This window comes from Strix aluco, chromosome Z (assembly GCF_031877795.1).
Source record: "Strix aluco isolate bStrAlu1 chromosome Z, bStrAlu1.hap1, whole genome shotgun sequence".
NCBI classification, from domain to species: domain Eukaryota; kingdom Metazoa; phylum Chordata; class Aves; order Strigiformes; family Strigidae; genus Strix; species Strix aluco.
The window spans coordinates 61,112,055-61,131,719 of record NC_133971.1 but is presented as its reverse complement, the minus strand read 5'-3'; the positions used below and the strand labels follow the sequence as shown (position 1 = coordinate 61,131,719).

Below are 19,665 nucleotides of genomic sequence, written 5' to 3'. Positions count from 1 at the left end.
AGCCAGGAGAGTGCCCCTGAGCTGCATCAGTGCATTTGCACACATGCCACAAAGCAGCTTGGATGAAGATGATAGAAAAATTTCTCCCAGTGTAGGAGAGATGATCTTTACTCTTCACAACACAGTATAAAAAACTGCCTGGCCCAGAAATCTCTTGAAAGGTGGTGTAATCCAGGTAACTCCTGTGCCTGCTGAGACATCGCTGTCAGGCATCAACTGGCCCCAGTACTTGTCCCACAGTATGCTGTGCTGGAAGGGTGTGCACTTGTTTGGGGTGAAAGGAGTTCCACCAGGAAATGCTGGTGCTTCCAAGAAATGACTCGGAATATTTATTGCCTGTGGAGCAAGTGCCAGACTTGAAAGAACAGCATCCCATCTGATCAAGCCAAACTGAATAGCTTCCCTCCTCTTTGGCAGCAGGGGCTAAGTCAGCCCTGCTAAAACTTGAAACACCTTTGTATGATTTGCATAATTCTATGATGCTTGAACAATGACGATATACTGCTGTCATTATCCACTAGGAAGATACCTAGCGGGATTATAAAACAGGAATAAAGTGAACATATAATACATTACAAAAAGAAAAATTAAATATTAGTGTAATATTTTACAAGTCTCCTCACATGTCATCCCATAAAATCTCTAATCTAGATGATTCAAAAGAACAGCATTGGTGACATGCAGGCTCTGTCTGAGAGCTTTTGTTGTTCAAATCACGGAACTAGAAACACCTCTTCTCCCTGGTTTCCTGTCCTCCAGTATAATAAAAATAGAGGTGTATTTCCCATTTAGTAACAATTTTACACATATAGCAGGTGAGGTACACAGGGCATGGAGTGACCTAACATATACTTTTTGAAGCAGTTCATTACATAAAAAAAATGGAATATTCCCTCTCGTAGTGATGGGCCAGCTCAAAAAACTCACATGCACTGCACATTTTTTTACTTTCCTGCTTCTTTTTTCTTCTTTCTTTGCAATGGTTGAATACTCTTAGTTTGCCTGGCCTACGCTTTTCCCTTACAATACCCAGTCAGTCCTGCATTCCTCTGACTTCCCTAAAGTTTGTGTCTGTTAAAGGGATCATGTGAAGGTATTTAGATTATGTGTGGAGCAGGCATGCACAAATTTAAGCATGATCAGGTATTTGTGGCCTGCCTGGAGAACCCTTTCTCCTGATGAGTAGTGCTTTAGTGAGTAGTCCAACTGACTTAAATGCAATGACTCAAGTTGCATCAACACTCAGTAAGCGTTGCAGTTAAGAGGTTGAACACAGGTGGAAAATCAAAAGGTGTACGGAAATTCTTCTCTGCTGAGTGTGTGCACCCATTTCCTGAACAGCATGAGAAGCCAGTGCATGTGTTCACAGGTCCCTCCGTGGCAATGCATCCTGCCCGGTTTGAGCCTATGCTGGGAATGAGGAAAAATGTCTCTCATTACCTTGCAGTGCCTATTTGTCAATATCTGCATTTTTAAATAGGATTTTTGGAAGAGGAGAAGGGGGAAACTGATCACAAAGCTGGTGAGAGAAACAGGGTCCCTAAGAAACTGCACTCCATGACATTGCTTTGCTGAGTGACAGTGATGTGTACTACTGGGAATTACTTTCTGCTAGGAGAAATTTGGCTTGAAGACTCAAAATCCTCTTCACTGTTGCAACCATGTTGATGGAGGACAGGCTCCAGCTCTTCATCTGAGCACAGCTGTTGCTGCTAGCCAAGTTGTTACCTCCTTTTTACTCAAACTAGAGAACACAAATGAAATGCTCCATCACCTGCATTGTCTGTGTCCTCACTTTGTTTTGGGGACAGAGAAAGCAAAACAGATGTCAGGTGATGCTTTGTTTTGGATATGGACAGCAAGCAGAGTTCACAAGCAAATTGATGCTGATAAGGTCTAAAGTAAGCATGAGCATCTTTTAGACCCACAGGAGAGACCAAAGCCAGTTTAATGCCTAACCTGCAGGCAAGATTTTTGCTATTACTATGTAACAGATATATTTGGCATTACACTGCCCCTGTGGCAACGGAGGCATTAATTCAGCCTGTTACTTTTTGCCATTCCAGTACAAAGCAGGATGAATGTTTGGAGTTAGCAAATCCCAGGCAAGGGCCGTTCCTCTTTTAAAAACATGTTTCTGTGGGCAGAAAATGCCCTAGGAAAGGGAAGCTGTACAGCCACACCAGCGCCCCATTGTCAGTTCGAAGACAGCTATGTAGTGTGCTGTTTAGGATCCCGCAGCACGGCTGCTGATAGAGCCGTGCCTGCACCCTGCTGCCCATCCAGCAGCGGTCTCGAAAGGAAAAGGGGGCCTTGTCAGCTCTGCAAGAGGAAGAGGAAGCAGCCCCCTCCTCCTCCTCCTCCTCCCCCCTCCGTGTTCGGGTGTGAGAGGTCTGGGTAGTCTCCCTCCTGGCATGAGCGAGATTGTGCAACCTGTGCATCCTCTCCTCTCGGTGGGAGCACAAGCACACCCTTGTGCGTGGTCCAAGCAGCTTCCCTGCCCATCATCTATCACAAGCAGCTTGCTGATGTGCTGCACCCGGGTGGCCTTCCTGACCATGTAAGGATGCTGATATAAGCAGGGGGGGAAGGTTAGGGACTGACGTTGGAAGTGCATAGCGACAGAATTCCAGTGGGTGCAACTCAGCACAGCCAGTTGGTTTCAGCAACACTGCACTGACTTACAGCAGCTGAAAACCTGTTCTCTGCTTTTGTTAATGTACTTTCCTTTCTCAGGACAGGGACAGAGAGGTCTAATGGTAATTATTATTATGCAGGAAGTTGAAGTTAATCTCTGTTTTCACATGAGTATAAATGGCAAGGCCTGCATACATATATTTCAGAAGCAAAGAGAAATTGCACACTGAACTGATGGCATTTCATTAGCATTTACATTATCTTTGGGCCCAGATGTCTCAGTGGAAATGGAGAGTATTCTGCACAAGAAACTTTATCCAGGGCTTTATAAGGGCTTTTTTTATTGCATCATGAAAACCTCCAAAGATGGAGAAGACTCAGCCTCTTTGGGAATCCTGGTTGTCATCATGGGGAAGAAGTATGTCTTTATCTCCAGCCTGAACCTCTCTAGCTTCAGCTTATGCCTGTTGTCACCCCCCTTCCCACCATGCACTGCCAGGTGTTGTTAGGTGCCCCGAAGCCACCTCTGATCCAGGCTGAACCAGTCCCTCCTTGAAGAACAGTACTCCAGTCCCACCAACCCAGTGGCCTCCTGGAGCCCCTCTGGTTCCTTGTTGTCTCTCCTCTCTGGGGCCCCAAACAGCAGGTAGCATGTGGAAGGGGCCCAATGGGTCCTGAGCCCAAGGGATCACCCCTCTCCCCTATACAAATCCATCAGCCCTGTAGAATTTACATGCTAAAAAAGACAAGCTGGGTTACAGCAAAAGCAAGGACAGAGAGAACATGGCTTGCCTAAACTTCACTTGCTTAGCTGAGACCAGAAGGCCATCTAGCCCACTATCCTGCCCCTGAGACTAGACAACAGCCCATAATGGTGGAAGAGTGTAAGGACATGGCAGGTATGCAGAGGGGAATTTTTGGGAATGATTTCCCAGCTTCCAAGAACTTGAGTCTCACGGGTAATGAGTTTAGATTTAATAGCTCTTGACTCACTTTTTGTCCATGAGTTTATCAGACTTTGAACTCCGTGTAAACCTTTACCAGTGTCCTGTGGTAAGGAGTTCCAAATGTAATTAGCTAAAAGTACTCCTTTTCATGTTTGAAAATAATAGAGGTTGTGTTTGAAACTACTGCTTTCTGGTTTTACTGATGCTCCTTACTTCAATAATTCCTGAATCATCTTCTCTGTTCCACTTACGTGGAGCACATGGGAATTCACCACATCCATCAGACTGCAGGCCTTCAACCATATGTCTTGCTCTTCTCTGTACTTTACCCAGAGCAGATACAGGGACAAGGGCTGCACAGATTTTTAAAAAATGTGGCTGAAAACCAAGCGTGGCAGAGAGATGCTCTCTAGTTTTCTTCTCTTTTCCATTCCCAAAAGTTCCTAGCTTGGAGTTTGCTGTTTCGGTGTAGCACCAGCCCTGCTGTGTGCAGAGCTGTCTATTTGAAACTCAGGATCTGATCCTGAGTGGGCACAATCCATTGAAACCCTGACCCTGCACTGGTAAAGGCCCGGGAGAGTTTTCCTTCTGCAGTCTTCCAAGCCTTTTACCACCACTCCAGTGTCCTGTCTGCTACACTAAGCTGGCTTCCAGTAATACTCCATTGGGGTAGTCCATTTCTGCTCTCATGTCCTTTCAGCCTTACTTAACACACTCTAAATTTTGTCCCTCTTTGTCCATGACACAGTGACAGTACCACAAGTGGACTATGCCCCAATAAAATACTTTTTTCTTTTTTCTCTTGGACTGAAAGTTTTATGGCATCTCTGTATGCCTTTCTTTCTGCAGCCCTACTGATTGCTTTGGACTTCATATTTACCCAAACATGCAAACTTCAGCTTTTGGAGTAAATTCCTTCAGCACGTTCAGCCCCAAGAAAGTTGAGAGGCATTGAAGGGCTGTGGGAGAGAGACTGCACATGAAGAACAGGAAAGAGGGGATGAGCCATCTCTGCTGTGCATAGTCATCCATAGCCTGCATTATGGTGGCAGTCAGCCTCTATGGGCACTGCTTCAGAGATGGCTACACCATGAGTTGTGAGTCTATACATTGGCATTGCCGTTATGCTGGAGGTCACCTGGTGCCATCTCTGGGCACTACTGGGATTTTAGTACTAGTGGGGTCAAGTCGGTGCTGTCTTGAATCAATGTCCATGAAAAGGAAACAAAACCTGTTTTCCCTGGTTCACCTATAACAGAGAGCACTAACTTTTCTGAAAGTGACATGTTATTAGTCCAGCAGAGTACAAACCCCCCCCTCCAGCTTTTTCTTTTTCCTATCAATGACTTTTTCTGTGGCTGGTGCAATGCCTGTAATAATATTCTCTCCCTGATCTCTGTGAGCAACAGATCTGTCCCTTTAGGGTTAAATTGGTGTGGCCAGTTTTCCTCAAAAAGATTGTGTCCTGTGGTGAGGTATCTTATGTGTAAGGCCATTTGGTGGGGCACTCTGTCTGTGCAGCCTGGTAAAAAGGCCATTCTAGCTCAGACTGAGACCACTGACTTTCCCAACAACACAGCCTGAAAGGGACAAACGGACAACATCCTGTGTCCTGAGTAAAGATCTCAGATAAGGTAGTGTTCTGCAGATTGCTGGAACAACATTTTGAAAATCTGGCGTCTTTATGGTTCTGCCACAGCTTTTATGTGCTTTCCTGAACAAATTGCTTCATTGCATCATGCTTGATTTTCCACCTCTGTTCAACAGGGTGTCATTATAGGAACCCCTTAAAAGCTAGGAATTATTCCAATTAAACCATGGGGATGGTGTTGCTGACAATCTTTTCAAGAACTGATGACATTTCTTGGAGGTGAATACTGTCATTTGCTTGGTGGTTACCAGAAGGCATTCATGGATGTTAGAGCTAATAGTAATTAATTGACCATGTAAAACCACCGATGACTGAAGAAGCTGATTCAGATTCCACCTCTCTGTTTAAACTTGTCTGTAAATTCTTCTCATTTTCGTTTGGTAAGAACAAAGATAAACTTAAATGTAACCACAACCTGTAAACATAACATGCAACGTCTGAAGGATGGGTCCGTTTTTCTGTTGGGTGAGTGGGTGCAGCTTCCAGGCTAAGATTGAGAGGTTGGCACAGTTTCCAAGCTGTGAACATTTCCTCTCTGAAAGTGAAATGGCGTTTTCTGCAGAACGAGGAAGAGCAAAACAGCTGTCTTAAGGCCAAGGGCACAAGCTGACAAACTGGAAGAAATGGAGATACAAGGGTTGGCATTTGCTGGAGGAGTATTCACGCTCTTAAAGAACATAGAGGAAGTGGGGCAAAAGAGAGGTTTCACCATGGCCTTCAGTCCAAAATGCAGACAACTAAAGGTTTTGAAAATATTGCCCTAAATGAATAAAAGACAATAAATACATGGGAGTAGGAAAGCTCTCCCCTTCCTGAGCAGATTTTGCATTTGTAGAGAGGTACACTGAAGCCAGAGGAGACTGAACCCTCCTCCCCAAATATTTCAGGCACCAAGAGCTGCTGAATATTGGTACTTTTATCCTGTCATTCTCCTCATCGCATCGCATCCACCCCATCCAGATCCTCAGACAGTTGGGCTGCAGTACGTGGGGTCAGTCTGGGTGCTAGGGGACACACTTTGCTGCCCCAAGTGAAGTCACAGCACAGAGTTTCTTTCTCTGCATCACATTGCAGCCTGCCAAAGTCATTAGCTTACCTGAGAAACTACGATAAGTTCGGAAAGATGACATTTCAAAACTAGGCCTGCCTTCCTTAGTTGTTCGCAGGGAACAGCGTTTGCATTTGATTGCTTTGCTGATCCTTAACTATTTTAATTTTACTACAGCAACTTTTGCTAGCTAATTATTCTTTCCAAACTACTTCAGCCTATCCTCTAGCTCTCAAGCAATTTACTCAGGGCAGTTACTCACTTACTTATTTTTGCCAGAACATATTGACATGACTTAGTATTTTCTTGAGGTGTCCCTGACCATCAGACACTTCATCAGATTCTTTAATATCTTTTGCATCCTGTTGCTGTAGACAAGCCATGCACCTGCTGGACCATCTGTTATTGCAGACTGCAATTCAACCCATGCACACAAAAGATTTCTTTATCCATTACTTTGCACTTTGTTAAATGGTATCTGTCTGTATAGAAAGGCTCTAGTGAGGTTACAGACGAGGGCCAGCCCAAGGTGTTTCAGAAGCACAGACAAAACCTGATTTTTTTCCTTCCATTAACTCCAGAGGGCTCCAGAAGTTGAAGGGAGCACATGAGGAAACCTGCAGGGCAGCGTGACATGCTAAGCATCAATTATCCTGCACCCCAGCAAATGGGAGGTCTGAGACAGCGCAGTGGCACCAGCCAGCCTAGCTTTTCAAGACTCCATCAGAGAGTGGGGACAAAATCTGGGGCTTTTGTTCCTTTCCTGACAACTTTCTTGCCTGTTCCCTCCCTTTGTCTCATGTTCCATTTCTTGCTCACATTTATGGAACGGCACTAAAAAGCCTTGCTGTAATAACCTGACATTTACATGAATTCTTGTTATGCTATTTATTTTTTCTTTCTTTTTGCCTGTCACAAGTCAGCCTGTTGAGGAGTTGTTCTGTAGGGTTATTAGGCAATTCAGCAAAATATTCAGCTTTCCATCACACTCTCAGAGCCTTGCACTCACAGTAATATTTTCTTTTCCAATTTCCTTGCAGTATGGGTTAAGAGTAGAATGCCTTTTGTTTGTTTTGTTGCATACATGACCCTGCATCACTGAAAACCATACAACTGAGTTTAGTGTTTGCAGGTAAGTCAATTGTCTTGAATTTCTTTACCCTGTGTTCGGCCTCTGTGATGTGGCATTAATTTAATGTTATTTCACTGCCTGCTAACAGTATATTGACAGTATTGTCAATAACGACACAGTGGCAATATTGAAAGAGAAGGCTTCTTGTTACTTGCCATAGCTTGAGAGAAGGTAATTGCAGGTGTTGTTTTGGTATGTCTTTATGTACCATATTGGAAGTGTGCATTCCCCAGGGATACTTTTCTTGGATGACTTACTTGTTCAGTCTCACAAAGTCCTTTGGAGTTGGTTTTTTTTTTTGTCAGTGTCCCTGGACAACTGATACTTTGTGAAGAAACTTGACAAAAATGTCTTCTCTTTGTTTTCTCTGTGCGATATGTTGTTACCACTAGCACTGTTGTACAACCACTTGGTGTGAACACATCGGTTACTGGCGCACCCCAGAATATTTCATGGCACTTTTGACCCTTTCCAGATTTCACTAACAGGTTCTTACCAAATCATCAGGATTGTATTCTCTTTGCTTTTGCTGTAGAGTCTTTTTCTCTGGAGATACCATGCAATTAAAGTGACAGATGTAAGGAATGCTAATAGGAGGCTGACCATCACTGACCTGATGCAGAATGAAACCCAGCAAAAGAAAGAATAGTTAATACCCCTTCACAGAGAATAGAGGACGATATGCACTAGAAACAGTGGCTGCTGTCAGTCACATTATTAGGTTCAGACCCTGGTTTTGGTTATAAATGTTACCATCCCATCTTGGAACACAAACTTCGTGATTTAGGTGACTAGCCACATAACTGAGATGGTGACTCTAGATTACCAAGTTCTCCACAGCAGCTGTGGTGAACAGTTCAGGAGCAAACTGCAGGATTACATGTGTTTGCATAATGGCCCAGCATAGAACTACATACAGCAATCAAATTATCAAACAGCACTTTCATATTCTGCTTTATAACTGACATGTCTACAGTCTTTCTGTGGGTTAATCATAAACAGACAAAGGTCTGAGCTTGCAGAATAACATGTTCATTGTCAATTTTAACTCATGAGTGAACTTGCAGGAGGCATTACCATTAAAATACATTCTTTCTCTGCTTGGTGAGGTGATCCCACAGCTTTCAGTCCTATGCTAGCAAGCTGTATAGGACTAGTATATTTAGGTAATAGGATTCCTGTCTTGGATCAGTTTTGAATGTTTTATGAGACAATTAAAACCACTTGAAAGAATTTAGTGACACAGGCACCACACATTTTATTCCCTGACAACTGAGTTCTTGTTTTCATAGGGGTAGGATTAATGAAGGTTTTTAAAAACTTTACCACAAAGGGAAGTACCCGGATCCCAATTATTTGTATTTTTAAGTACTGAAATTTGGCAGACAGGGCACAGCTTGTAGAAATTTTTCAGTGATCCAAAAGAACCCTAAATATACATGTATTTAGGTCTTCAAGTGTGCTCAAGTACTGTGTTTACTGGGATCTGTGTGGCCCCACAGCACCTTCTGAGCTGTATTTTGTGCGTATATGTATGATCTGAGGATCTGGAGACAGTTCTGTCTAAAGAGTATTTCCCAAAAAGTTTTATCCATAGAGGAAGTCACATCTGCCTGCTTACATCAGAGCACTTACAGTGCTGAGGGTCTCCAGCTTGACTCCCTATTCACACTTCCATTAAAAAGGGATGAATTAGTCAGCAAACAGCAAAGCTCTCTGCTATCTATATGTTTTAAACTAGGGCTCATCTGGAAATAGTCATGATGTGTTAGGGCCAAATCTTCAGGCGTGCAAATGACTATTTCCACAGACTTCAAAGGAGCCATGTTAATCTTCCACCCTCAGGGATCTGACCTCTGGATTTTTCTTCAACATTCACGCTACATTCACTACTTTCCTAACCACACCTTTTGCCAAACAGTTATATTTAGCCCTTTATCTGATATTTTATGCTGAATTCAATTTTCCCACCACCACTAAGCAATACATAATACCTTCATTCATGATTTAGCACAGTCATGAAAAGAAAAATGAAAATATTTTTTAAATGTAGTTTTGACTTCCCCTTGGCAATCTTTTACTAGATGTATAGCTTGGTAATTTCTGATGCCCCAAAATAAGGAAGTAGGAGATAGTGACCATGGAGGTCTGGTCACCCTAACTTTGACAGCAAGATAGGGCAACAGGATTTCACACCATGCCTCTATACTTGTGGAAAACACTGAATGTAATTAGTCTGGGAAGAAGGAACCGGTTCCCATAAACAGCTCTGAAACAGCACCCACAATACACTGAAGTCACCACTTACTTTTAGAAATATGATCAAGCCTCATGTTTACCTGAAAATTTAGGCACTTGTTAAATTGCATGCAAAGCAAAAGAACACAGAACTGGTCATACTGGATCAAATTGAAGTCCCATCCTGCTGAATATCCATTTTCTAATAACGGTCAGGAGCAGGCTCCTAAAGGAGATTACAAGAACTGTAATGTTAGAGAGCAATTTTCAGGATTTATGACCCCAGTTCCTGTCTGTCAGACAGGTACCCTGTTCTCAGGATAACTACAGAGCACGCAGGTGTATTTAGGGTGCATTTTCCCCCCTCAACGGTTAGCAGGACTCAAACCAGACAAGTACACAGTTTTTGCTTTGTCGTCTCTGGAGGTAACACCCCACCTTCACCCCACCCATCAGTGCACTGCATTTAATGTCATTTCAAAATATTATTTTTGCAGCTTGAAATAACTGGATTTCCCTGGTCTTTAATTTACCACTTGACTAGTTTCCTACTTAACCTTTCACTACAATCCTTATTTCACAGCATGAAATGATACCCCTGCACACTCTTTTTTAGGCAAGCCTGCCAAAATTATCTTCTGCTTGGATGTGATGGGAAGTGCCTGCAACTTTCTGAAACAACTCAGTGAGAACAACGTATTACTCATAGAAAATTCTTAGTGAAGGTTGCAGCTGAGAAACTTTGATAGGAGGACTGGCATATCAGACACATTTTACCCAAAGTTCCACTTATTTAGAAAGGAAAGGGTATGAAAAGTTTCTGAAAGAAAAATCTCTCCCAAACCCCATTTCTGGAAGGCACCTAAGTCTGTGTTTTAAGCAAAGGAGTTGCCATAGAAATACTCCTGTGCTTAATATGATGCCTGCTAAATCATGGATTTAACCAGGGACACTCTAATTAATCACACAAAATTTTATAGCCTGAGCTAAACAGTCAAGACTTGCTAGCTACAGCTACATATTTCTTACACAGATAAGGCACAGCAGGGAATCTTACAACTGGCTCAGGCTTTAATTAGACATCTTAATTATCTTGCGGGATGAAAGACCTTAAAACAAAGCTGGAGTGACTGCACATCCTCTCTATTTAAGAAGAGTTATGGAGAAGACAAAGCCCACACAGAGAGACTCCTCTCCCTGCATGCAATATATTTGTTTATTGCTGCTCATCTAACTGATTTTCATGGACAGTTAAAGCCCCAACTGAATCACATCAGTTTTGAATTAGCTGGGGGGGAAGGGGGGGGGGGCGGAGAGGGAGATATCTGCATGGGAGAAATCTCACTCTTCATTTTGTATGTTAATGACAAAATGAATCCAAACAATTTCTGCATTTAGTAGCAGGCCATTTAGCTGAGCTGTCAGTGAAATCCACACAAAAAATGTACATCTGCATGTCTGGTCTATGGGGCTAGACCTGTTGGCATGCTCAGACAAGAGAGAATACCCTCAGTCTGTCCAGCCGCCATTGTCCCACCACACACTGAGCCAGAGACAAAGAAAGCATGGTAGTAATCAGAGCGCTTATATGAAAGAAAGGGTGGTCTCAATTCCAGTTCCTCCTAAGTATTTCACCAATCCAGAATTTTTGGCCAAGATGCTTAAGAGCCTAACCCCTGAGAGATGAGAGATGTGCACTTGCATTTCTTTAGACAGATGAAGGAACGGAGCTCAGGTTTCTCCCTCTTGGGGAGAGGACATTTTCCAACACTGAGCTGTTAGCACAGGCAGGAGGGAGGCAGTCTGTCCTTGTTGCAATCATTTTCAAATAGAATCTCCTTTTTTTCTGGTGGCTTTTATTTTTTTTTTTTTTTTCCCGCATGCACCTCCCTGAAGCATGGAGTTGAAAGCCTCCTAAACTTCAATGAGACATCTTGGTTTATTGTTAACATATGGGGTAGTTTCTTGCCTGGCAGACATGGCAGTTGTTAATCCTACCACTGGGCACTGAACGCTCCTCAGCTGCTGAATGTGGAGCCTGTGTGCCTAATTCAGGATCCTGTTTTGATGACTAGATCATGAAGAGCTTGGTGCTACAAAACTGAGAGCTGCTGGGTCCAAATCCCCTCTCAATTCTAACTCCTTTTCCCCTTCTGTAAAGAAAGAGGCCAGTAACTTTGCCACAGAGCCACAGGGGTGTTTTGAAGATGAGGCACCTTGGAGATTGCATGCCATTGAGATAATCTCACGAAAAAAGACTGTAACAACCTTGGGTGGCAGTGCAGGCAAAAGACACTCCAGAGTGCTTGTGCTGCACTGATTGACTCCAAACAGGAGCTATTTTCTTCACAGAACCTGTCGAGCAAAGGCAGCATGAAGTGGAGCTCTTGGAGACCCATCAGACTGGCCAACTGATAGTCAGGGGCACTGGGATAATAATGCACCTTGATTAATTGCACCCTGCATCATTTTTGCTCTTGCAATAGGGCAGGGATTCAGGCTGGTGCCTCTGTCAGTCAACTTAACTGCAGTACAGGCCAGCTTGTTGTTGAAGAGGGGGGGGGTGTCACAGGGAAGCAGAGAGACCATGACTCCACTGCTCTCATCATGGAAAAGACCACACAATATAGACACACCTGTGCAGCTTGATGGCTCAGAGATGAAATAGCTTTACCAAACCCACTGGGCAGAGGGCAGTTTGAGACTGCTGACCATGTGGGTGCAGGCTTGGAAGGGCTTGGGACCAACATCCCTTCTGAGATGTGTCACCACAGAGGTAGTGAATATGTGCTGGCTGTAATGGGACACATTAACCATGGATTTACACCCAGAGTGTGCCAGTCTAATTTGGAAGGCCTGTTGGTCCCTTGTGAGTGCACCAGGATGACTGGAATTATCATGCTTGGCCACTAAAGTCTTCCCCACGATGAGGAAAATCAGTCTGGATTCAAAACAGCTATGCATTTAATGTGCATTTGTTAAACCACATTAAAGTTCTGTTTTGGCATTTTTAATCAAAGGTGCTTTTAACGTGACTAGACTTCATTATCTTTCCAAGTGAATTGTTCTGAACTGGATTTCAGAATGTTTTAGTCCTGAATTAGAATATCCGCCCAGAAATCTCAAGTTTCAATATATACTTTAAAAATTAATTAGAATTCATTTCTAAGAGAGCACAATGTGTGGATTGAACACTGGTCAGTGGAGTCACACTGGTGAAGTGAGAGCTGTCAGTACTGACAGCGCTGGAGGAGTTTGGGTTCAAACATGTTCCACCAAAATTATTCCTTTTAATAGATTTTCACCTTCCAAGACTTTTCACTTAGCTTATTTTCAGAAGTCATATCCTTTGTTATAATTAGTGATGCTTTTCAGGAGTGTAGTAGCCTGTAGAAACTTTGGCCTGGTATATTTTTGAGGAATATAAAGCTTATGCCCATTAACTAAAGAAAAATATTTTTTCATTCATCGCACACCAAACAGCATCACTGTCTTGCACATTAATGGGGCTAGCAGTTGTGACTAGGTAATCTAAAAAGTTCTGAAACAGTAAATGTTAAAGTATCCATTTCTCTTGTGACAGTTTCCTGAACTTTCACAAATTGAGTCTGTAAAACTGTTGGTAAATTGGAGGCTATCAGGTCTTGTTTGTAGCAACATATATAGAGACACATGTACAAACAACTCTGAAATGTACCATTTCCTGAAAAGAGACGTTAATGGGACGTCATCACCTGTCAGGATTGCTGTTGTTGCCAAAGCTGTTGGTCTGTCAGCTCGACCTTTAAACCACTGTTAGGACACTCTTGTGTAATCAAGATTTGCATCCTCAAAATGTCAGTAGAACAAAAGCTCGTGTTGTCCTGGCTCAGCTGAGTAGATGTCAAAGACTTGGTGCTTAGCTGCTGAGACAAAATTTCAAGTCCAACTTAAGATAGGAATGTGTCTTATTCACAGTTATGGTTAGGATACATCTTTCCCATTTAATTCTGCTTATGCTGTTGTTTCTTACTCTTTTCTTGACACCGATGGAGTAGCAATAAGCAGTTTTGGTGTTTATGCAAATTATCTTCCCACTTGTCTTCATGGGTTTTAAAGGAACACCAAATGGAGAAAAAGAGAAATTGGCAGTCCTCAGTTTAAGAGAAGACTGAGAATAGGGTTAAACCGTGAACTTTATTAATTCAGGAACTGATTTTATTAAATGAGTACATTTACTATAAGGGAAAAAAAAAAAAAAAAAAGGACTTAAACCACTTTATACTCCCTTGGTAAGGCATTGGAGTCTCAAAGTATTTGCAATTAAGCAACTTTTGTATGGCCGGTGTATTTGTAAAAATGAACCTAGAAGCAAATGAAAATCAGATTGTTGACGTTTTATTCAACCGTTTGTTACTCTGGAGCACTTTTTATTTATTTTTGTTTACTGATCTGTCTCTTTTGCCCTGCATTGCATTTTGCAGAGACGTTTATATGAGTGAAAAATTAGACTTAGCAGTGTCCTCATTCACTTCATGTGATGTAAATAATTGCATAAAGTGCAGAGGTCCAGAGCAGCCAGAATACCAACAGCTAGGTGAGCTTGGGCATGGGCAGAGCTTTATTTTTATACTGAAGAAGTTGACATGGGCAGAGCAAGGAGATGAATGAGTAAAAGCTCCATACACAGTTTCTACCTGTGTGTTGGTGACAAGCAGGCAGCTCTCCTCTCCTGTTCTATGATGAACGGATGCACAAGAAACTTTGACTTCTGTTCCCCAAGTAACTGTAATTTTTATGAGGTTGTGCAACATGTCTGAGCTATTGTTCCCACTCCATTGAAATGATGTAAATTGTTGCATCCCTCTGATTCAAACTGGCCTTTAGATGTTGGAACTGATGAAGTGCTTTGAGATCAGTAGATTGGACTGTGCTATAGCAGCTCAAAAGATTGTTGTACATTGTACATTTTCTGACCAGTCTCTGACAAGCCCACTCTCTACCACGTACTTCAACTGAAGGGGGGAAAACAGCTGTTTTAACATGGTGTTAAATTAACCGTTACCCAGTCTGTTAAGTACCTCACACTGATGACAGCAAAGGAGGAGAGACAGTCTTACATGCTACAAGCAATATCTGGTTCTTTATCATCAGTGTATACAGAAGTAAATCACGCCCTTCCACTGCTGATCTATGACACATTGTCTAAAATGAATTATAGTCTTCCTTCTGGGAATAATAGGCTTATTTCTGGGGCAGATTTCTGGTATGTTTTCCCAAGCAGTTTCACATTTCTGACAGAGAAGGTGCCAGGAATACAGGAATCTGGCGTTTCATTTTTAGGCTTTCATTTCATCTTCGGGCTCCTGGGGTCTTCTCACAGTACCTCACCCTCAAAAAGAAAGTCTTTGGTGGGGGTCCATCCTGCGTCCTGCTCACAGCACCTCGATGCTGATAAATCCCTGGAATGACAGTCTAATCGTGATGAACATGGCGTGAAGGTAATGTTTACCTTAAGCATTTAGGTTTTGCAGAGTACAGAATATCAGGTCGTATCGAAATTATTTAATAGTACACTTTATTACCCAACACAGTCCCTTACATGTTGCCAGAGCAGGCTCCCTCCTTGCTGAGTAGTGACCCCTTAAGGAAACACCTCGCTACTGCCGCCAGTCATATCTCCCCATCTCCAGCTAGCTGGGGCTTATTCCCTCATTTTCGGTTCAGCACATTTGAGCAACGATTTCATAACGCCGTGTATTAAGAAATCCAAAATGTTGGTCAAATGTGTCGTGCAGCAGGCATCTTCTATATCTTTTTGTGTCAGGAATTGCACCCATGTCTTCGCCCCCCCCCCCCCCCTCCATGGTTTGATTTGTTCACTGATGCTGTATTGCCAGGCCACTTAGGAAGTGTATTTTTTTGCCTTATGGTTTTGCAGTCGATCTTGTTCACCTTATTTTACCATAGAGACAGAACTTACACAGCATTATTTTTTTTTCTGTTTGTTTCAAAGTCCATTGGCTGAAAACCCAGTACCTGGTTAACCACTTTCTTCAAAAGCTTCTTGCTCCAGGAGAGTATCTGGAAAAAGCTGAACCCTAAAATTGAGCCCTCATACTTCCAGCCACAAAAGATTATGAACTCAGTATATATTGAGTTTGGAGTGTTTTGTCTTTTTCTGGCCTGAGTCAGGAAGATTTTTTTAATGTTTTCAATCAAACAATACTGAAAAACAATTCTAAAGCATCTTTTGTGCATGGTGATCATGGTAAATGTTTTTTTGCAGTCTAAGGGACATGCAGAACAGTCTCCTCGAGAGAAGGAGGAATCACTAAGAACTTCGAAGTAGCAATCCTAGCTTTAGGCTCTGATCCTATTTGGTTTTCTCACTGACCTCTCCAAGCATACAGGGAAAACTTTCCATCTTGAGATTTTAAGCAGTTTGTGCAGATCTTTTCTGTGGCTTCTCAGAGTATTGAGTTTTGCAACTAATGGTGTAAGTGCATCTCCTACAGATAATGGTTACCTGCACCAGCAGGGAATATGGCTCGGGTTAGCTGAGCAACGCAGATTCTTGAAGCTTTCCGGATGACAGTGGAGTTGTTTGGTGCATTTACGTTGTTACCCGTTGTTTTAAAGCTGTCTCGGATATAGCTGTATCGGCTGCAGTTTCATCTGTGAACTGTAGCAAGGCTTTTACCGGACCTACTCTGAGTCGTCAAAACTGGTGGTTCTGGAATCAGACGCGTGCGAGGACACAAAAGTGGGAACGGACCCGCACTGAGAATATGCCCTGTAAGTGCGACCTCCCCGGGGGCAGGATCCCCTCGCAAAGCACCAGCTGCGGGAGTGCACACTAGCCTTGCAAATCCCCCTGCCCTTGAGCATCCGCCACCGCCGGGGGGGCGGCACTGCCGGTAACCCCGCAGGAAGTCGCAGCTTAAGCAGGTGCCTCCGCGGCAGCACGCAAACAGCCGCACCCGCCTCTCGCTTTCTCCCGACACCGCGCCGAGGCCACCGCGGCCCCGGGAGAGGTCCCGCGCCTCAACCCATGGCGTGCCCGCAGGTCGCCTGGTGGCGAAACCACATGCGTCCGCAACGACCCGCGGGCTTCGCCGACCGGCGGGTCGGCTCCGGGCTGCAGCACCCGCCCCGCCCCGCCCCGCCCGCGGTGCCTGAGCCGTCCCCGGGGCTGGGGCCGGGCTCAGGGCCGCCCCACACCCTGGGGCTGTGTAGGCTCCTCCCGAGAGCAAGCGTGCTGTGCCTGGGGCGGGCATTTTTAAGGCGTGTGCCGAGAGGGTGTGTATGTGGGCTGGAGTTTATTATTATTATTATTGTTAGGAAAGAAAGGGAAAAGAAAAAAAAAAAAGGGGGTGGAGGAGGAGGGAGGGGGGTTAAGGGGGAAAAAAAAAAGGCCCGGAGAGGAGTTTCCAAAAACTTCCAAGGAACTCGCGGCTCCAAGTCCCAGGCGGCGGCGGGCAAGAGCGATGCTGGAGCCTCGGGCGCTCCAGGAGCCGGCGGTGGCGGCGGCGGGGAGTGCTGTGCCGGCCGAAGCCGGGGTGGCCGAGAAGAAAAAAGACGGCAACGGCAGGAAGGGGAGGAAAGGCAAAGGGCCCGGCAAGAAGCCCGCTCCGCCGGAGGAGGGCGAGGCGCCCGGGTCCGCCACAGGTAAGCCCGTCGGCAGGTGTGGGGGCAGCCTGCGCGGACCCACCGCGGTCTTCCCGCACCCGCGGGGTCGCACGTAGCGGGCGCATCCCTGGCGCCCGCCGCCGGCCCGGCCCGGCCCGGCGGGGTTGCGTCCCCCGCGGCGGCGGCAGCTGCTCGCCGAGTTCCCGGCCCCGCGGAACGGAGGAGCCGTCGGCGCTGCCGCGAGCCCCTCGGCTGTCCGACCGCGGGCGGGCCAGTCTGCCGCCCTCCTTCCCACAGGCCCCTGAACCCTGAGCGGCTTTCGGCCAGCTGTTGCTTTTTTCTTTTTTTTTTCTTTTTTTCTTCCCATTTTTCGGAGAGCGTGGGGCTATCTTTTCTACTACAAAACACGTTTTCTGATTCTTCCTTTCCTCAGAAATCACTTAGCTGAGTTGAACAGATGGCAAACTTTCCTGTTGGGTATTTTGTCAAAACTTTCAGCTGTTTACTCAGGGGTGATCAGAGAAGACCTTTCGCTGGCTTAGCAGCACATGTTGTTTCTCTTGCCTCCCCAGTATTAAGTGCAAAGATTCGTGCCAGTGATACCCTTGTCCTTTGTAGGTGTCCACAGAGACAGGATTCTGTGGATCAATGCAAAGGTAGGGGTTGCAGCTGAGCATGCTGCCTCACCTCAAAGTAGTTATTATTTCTGTCAACTAAAGACCCCAGTCAAGATCAAGACTCCTAGTGCTGTACAAACACATATGAGCACACAATGCTTTTCCTAGAGAGCTCATGTTATATACCCACTTTATCTGAAAGCCTGAGCGGTAACTTAGCTTTTAACAACAGCAATGTGTAACTGGAGTTAGTGGTTAGTTTATCGATTTCTTTGAATTCTTTGTTGTTTGTGGGAAATTGTTTTAAAAGAAGCGTATGAAAAGCAGCCAATTGCCTGATTTGGGCTTCAGGCTTTTTTTCCCTCTAAACAGCCAAATAAACAGAAGGCCCCAAAAGAGTAAAACTTTCTAAACATACCTAGGTTACTTTCTCTTAGTGCATCATGGCTAACACTGTGCTGCTCTGGACTGATCATCAACCCTCAGGGAGAATGTGTGTGATTCAGCAGCATCAGGTATCCCTTTGGGCTAATAATCTTTACAGATGAGCACTGCCCAGTGCATCCTCTTCTCTATGTCTGGTGAAGACACAGCTCACCCAGCTTCTGCTCAGCGGTGGGTGTAAATGAGTTTCAGCTACAGCAGGGGAGGTTACACCAAGCTAGAGACAAACTCTCGTTTTGACCTTCTTTCTCTCTCACTGGGTTTTTCTAATGCTGCTTGCTGTTACACTATGCAAGCATTGTGAACATCTGCTAAAACTAACAGCTTCTTGGAACACTAAAACCTGTGGCAAACTTATCTGAGACAGCAGGGCTGTTTGAAATGTGTGGGGGTTTTTGTTTGGTTTTGTGATTGACATAGAAAACAGGAGGACAGTGACATCTTGGAGGATTTGTGACAGGAAAGCTCTGTTGAGGAAGTTCTCTGACTGTGCATCATAGACTCCCATAGCATCCCATCCCATTCTTGTAGGAGATCTTTCTTTTTCCTGGTTTGTGGACAGTTTTCCATCTCCAGTGGAGCCGGATTGCTGCACTGCAGGAGCTGGGATGGTCTCAGGAAGCTGGGGCCACCTCTGCTCAGGGCTCAGGAGACTCAACATGCCTTGGGCTGCGCACTTGTGCGAGTGCTGAGGGAGCAGGGAAAGGAGCTGTGAACCAGAGGGGATATTTTTTAAGTAGTCTAACCAAGTTGACTTTGAACTAGGCAGAGATTTTTGGGAAGATGGTCATCTTTCTGTGATGGGGGGAGCCAGAATAACAGTCTGGAGGATCCATGCAGGTATATATCACCTCAAGTTTAGGTATCCATGTGTATTTAATTTCCACTTCTGGTGCTGTGGTCTGATCATGTCTGCCATGGTGAGAGTTTATCTGAAAATCTGAAAGGCAAGTGTAGTTTGAGGTTCGCCAAGACAGGGTGCAGCTCATGCCTAGCTCCTAAGGCTTTGCTAAAACTCCAGGGCGTTCATGCCCCCACTAAGCTAAAATACGTCAGTGTTTGAACCAGAAAAAGTCCTTTTCTCTGGCACGTGCTTACCTCAGTTCTGCAAAGTGCCAGTATGTTTTTGACGGTATGAAAGAGTACCACCTTCATCCATACCTGATGTTACTACTAGTCAAAAGTTTCCTGTGTGGGCAAGAACTGAGCATTCTTGTATCTTATGTAGTTAAAATCCCACTCCTTCCAAGATGAGTGTATGTGGCAGGGTAATTCACATATGTAGCTCATTCACATTCTCATTCACAGAGTTTGCAAGTATGGTATTTAATAGGAGAATA

At 44.5% G+C, this 19,665-nt stretch overlaps 1 protein-coding gene across 2 annotated transcripts in view; it reads left to right on the top strand.

The window, feature by feature from the left end:
• The window catches only part of NRG1 (neuregulin 1), a 305,415-nt gene that overhangs the window by 102,109 nt on the left and 183,641 nt on the right, over nt 1-19,665 (top strand). The window contains exon 1 of one of the 2 annotated variants that reach the window (XM_074812990.1): nt 16,952-17,303. The exons of the other annotated variant lie outside the window; for it this stretch is intronic. Coding sequence (XP_074669091.1) covers nt 17,123-17,303 — 181 coding nt within the window. The 5' untranslated portion in view covers nt 16,952-17,122. Of the gene's footprint in view, nt 1-16,951; nt 17,304-19,665 lie in introns of those variants that run through there. 2 annotated transcript variants of the gene reach the window in all.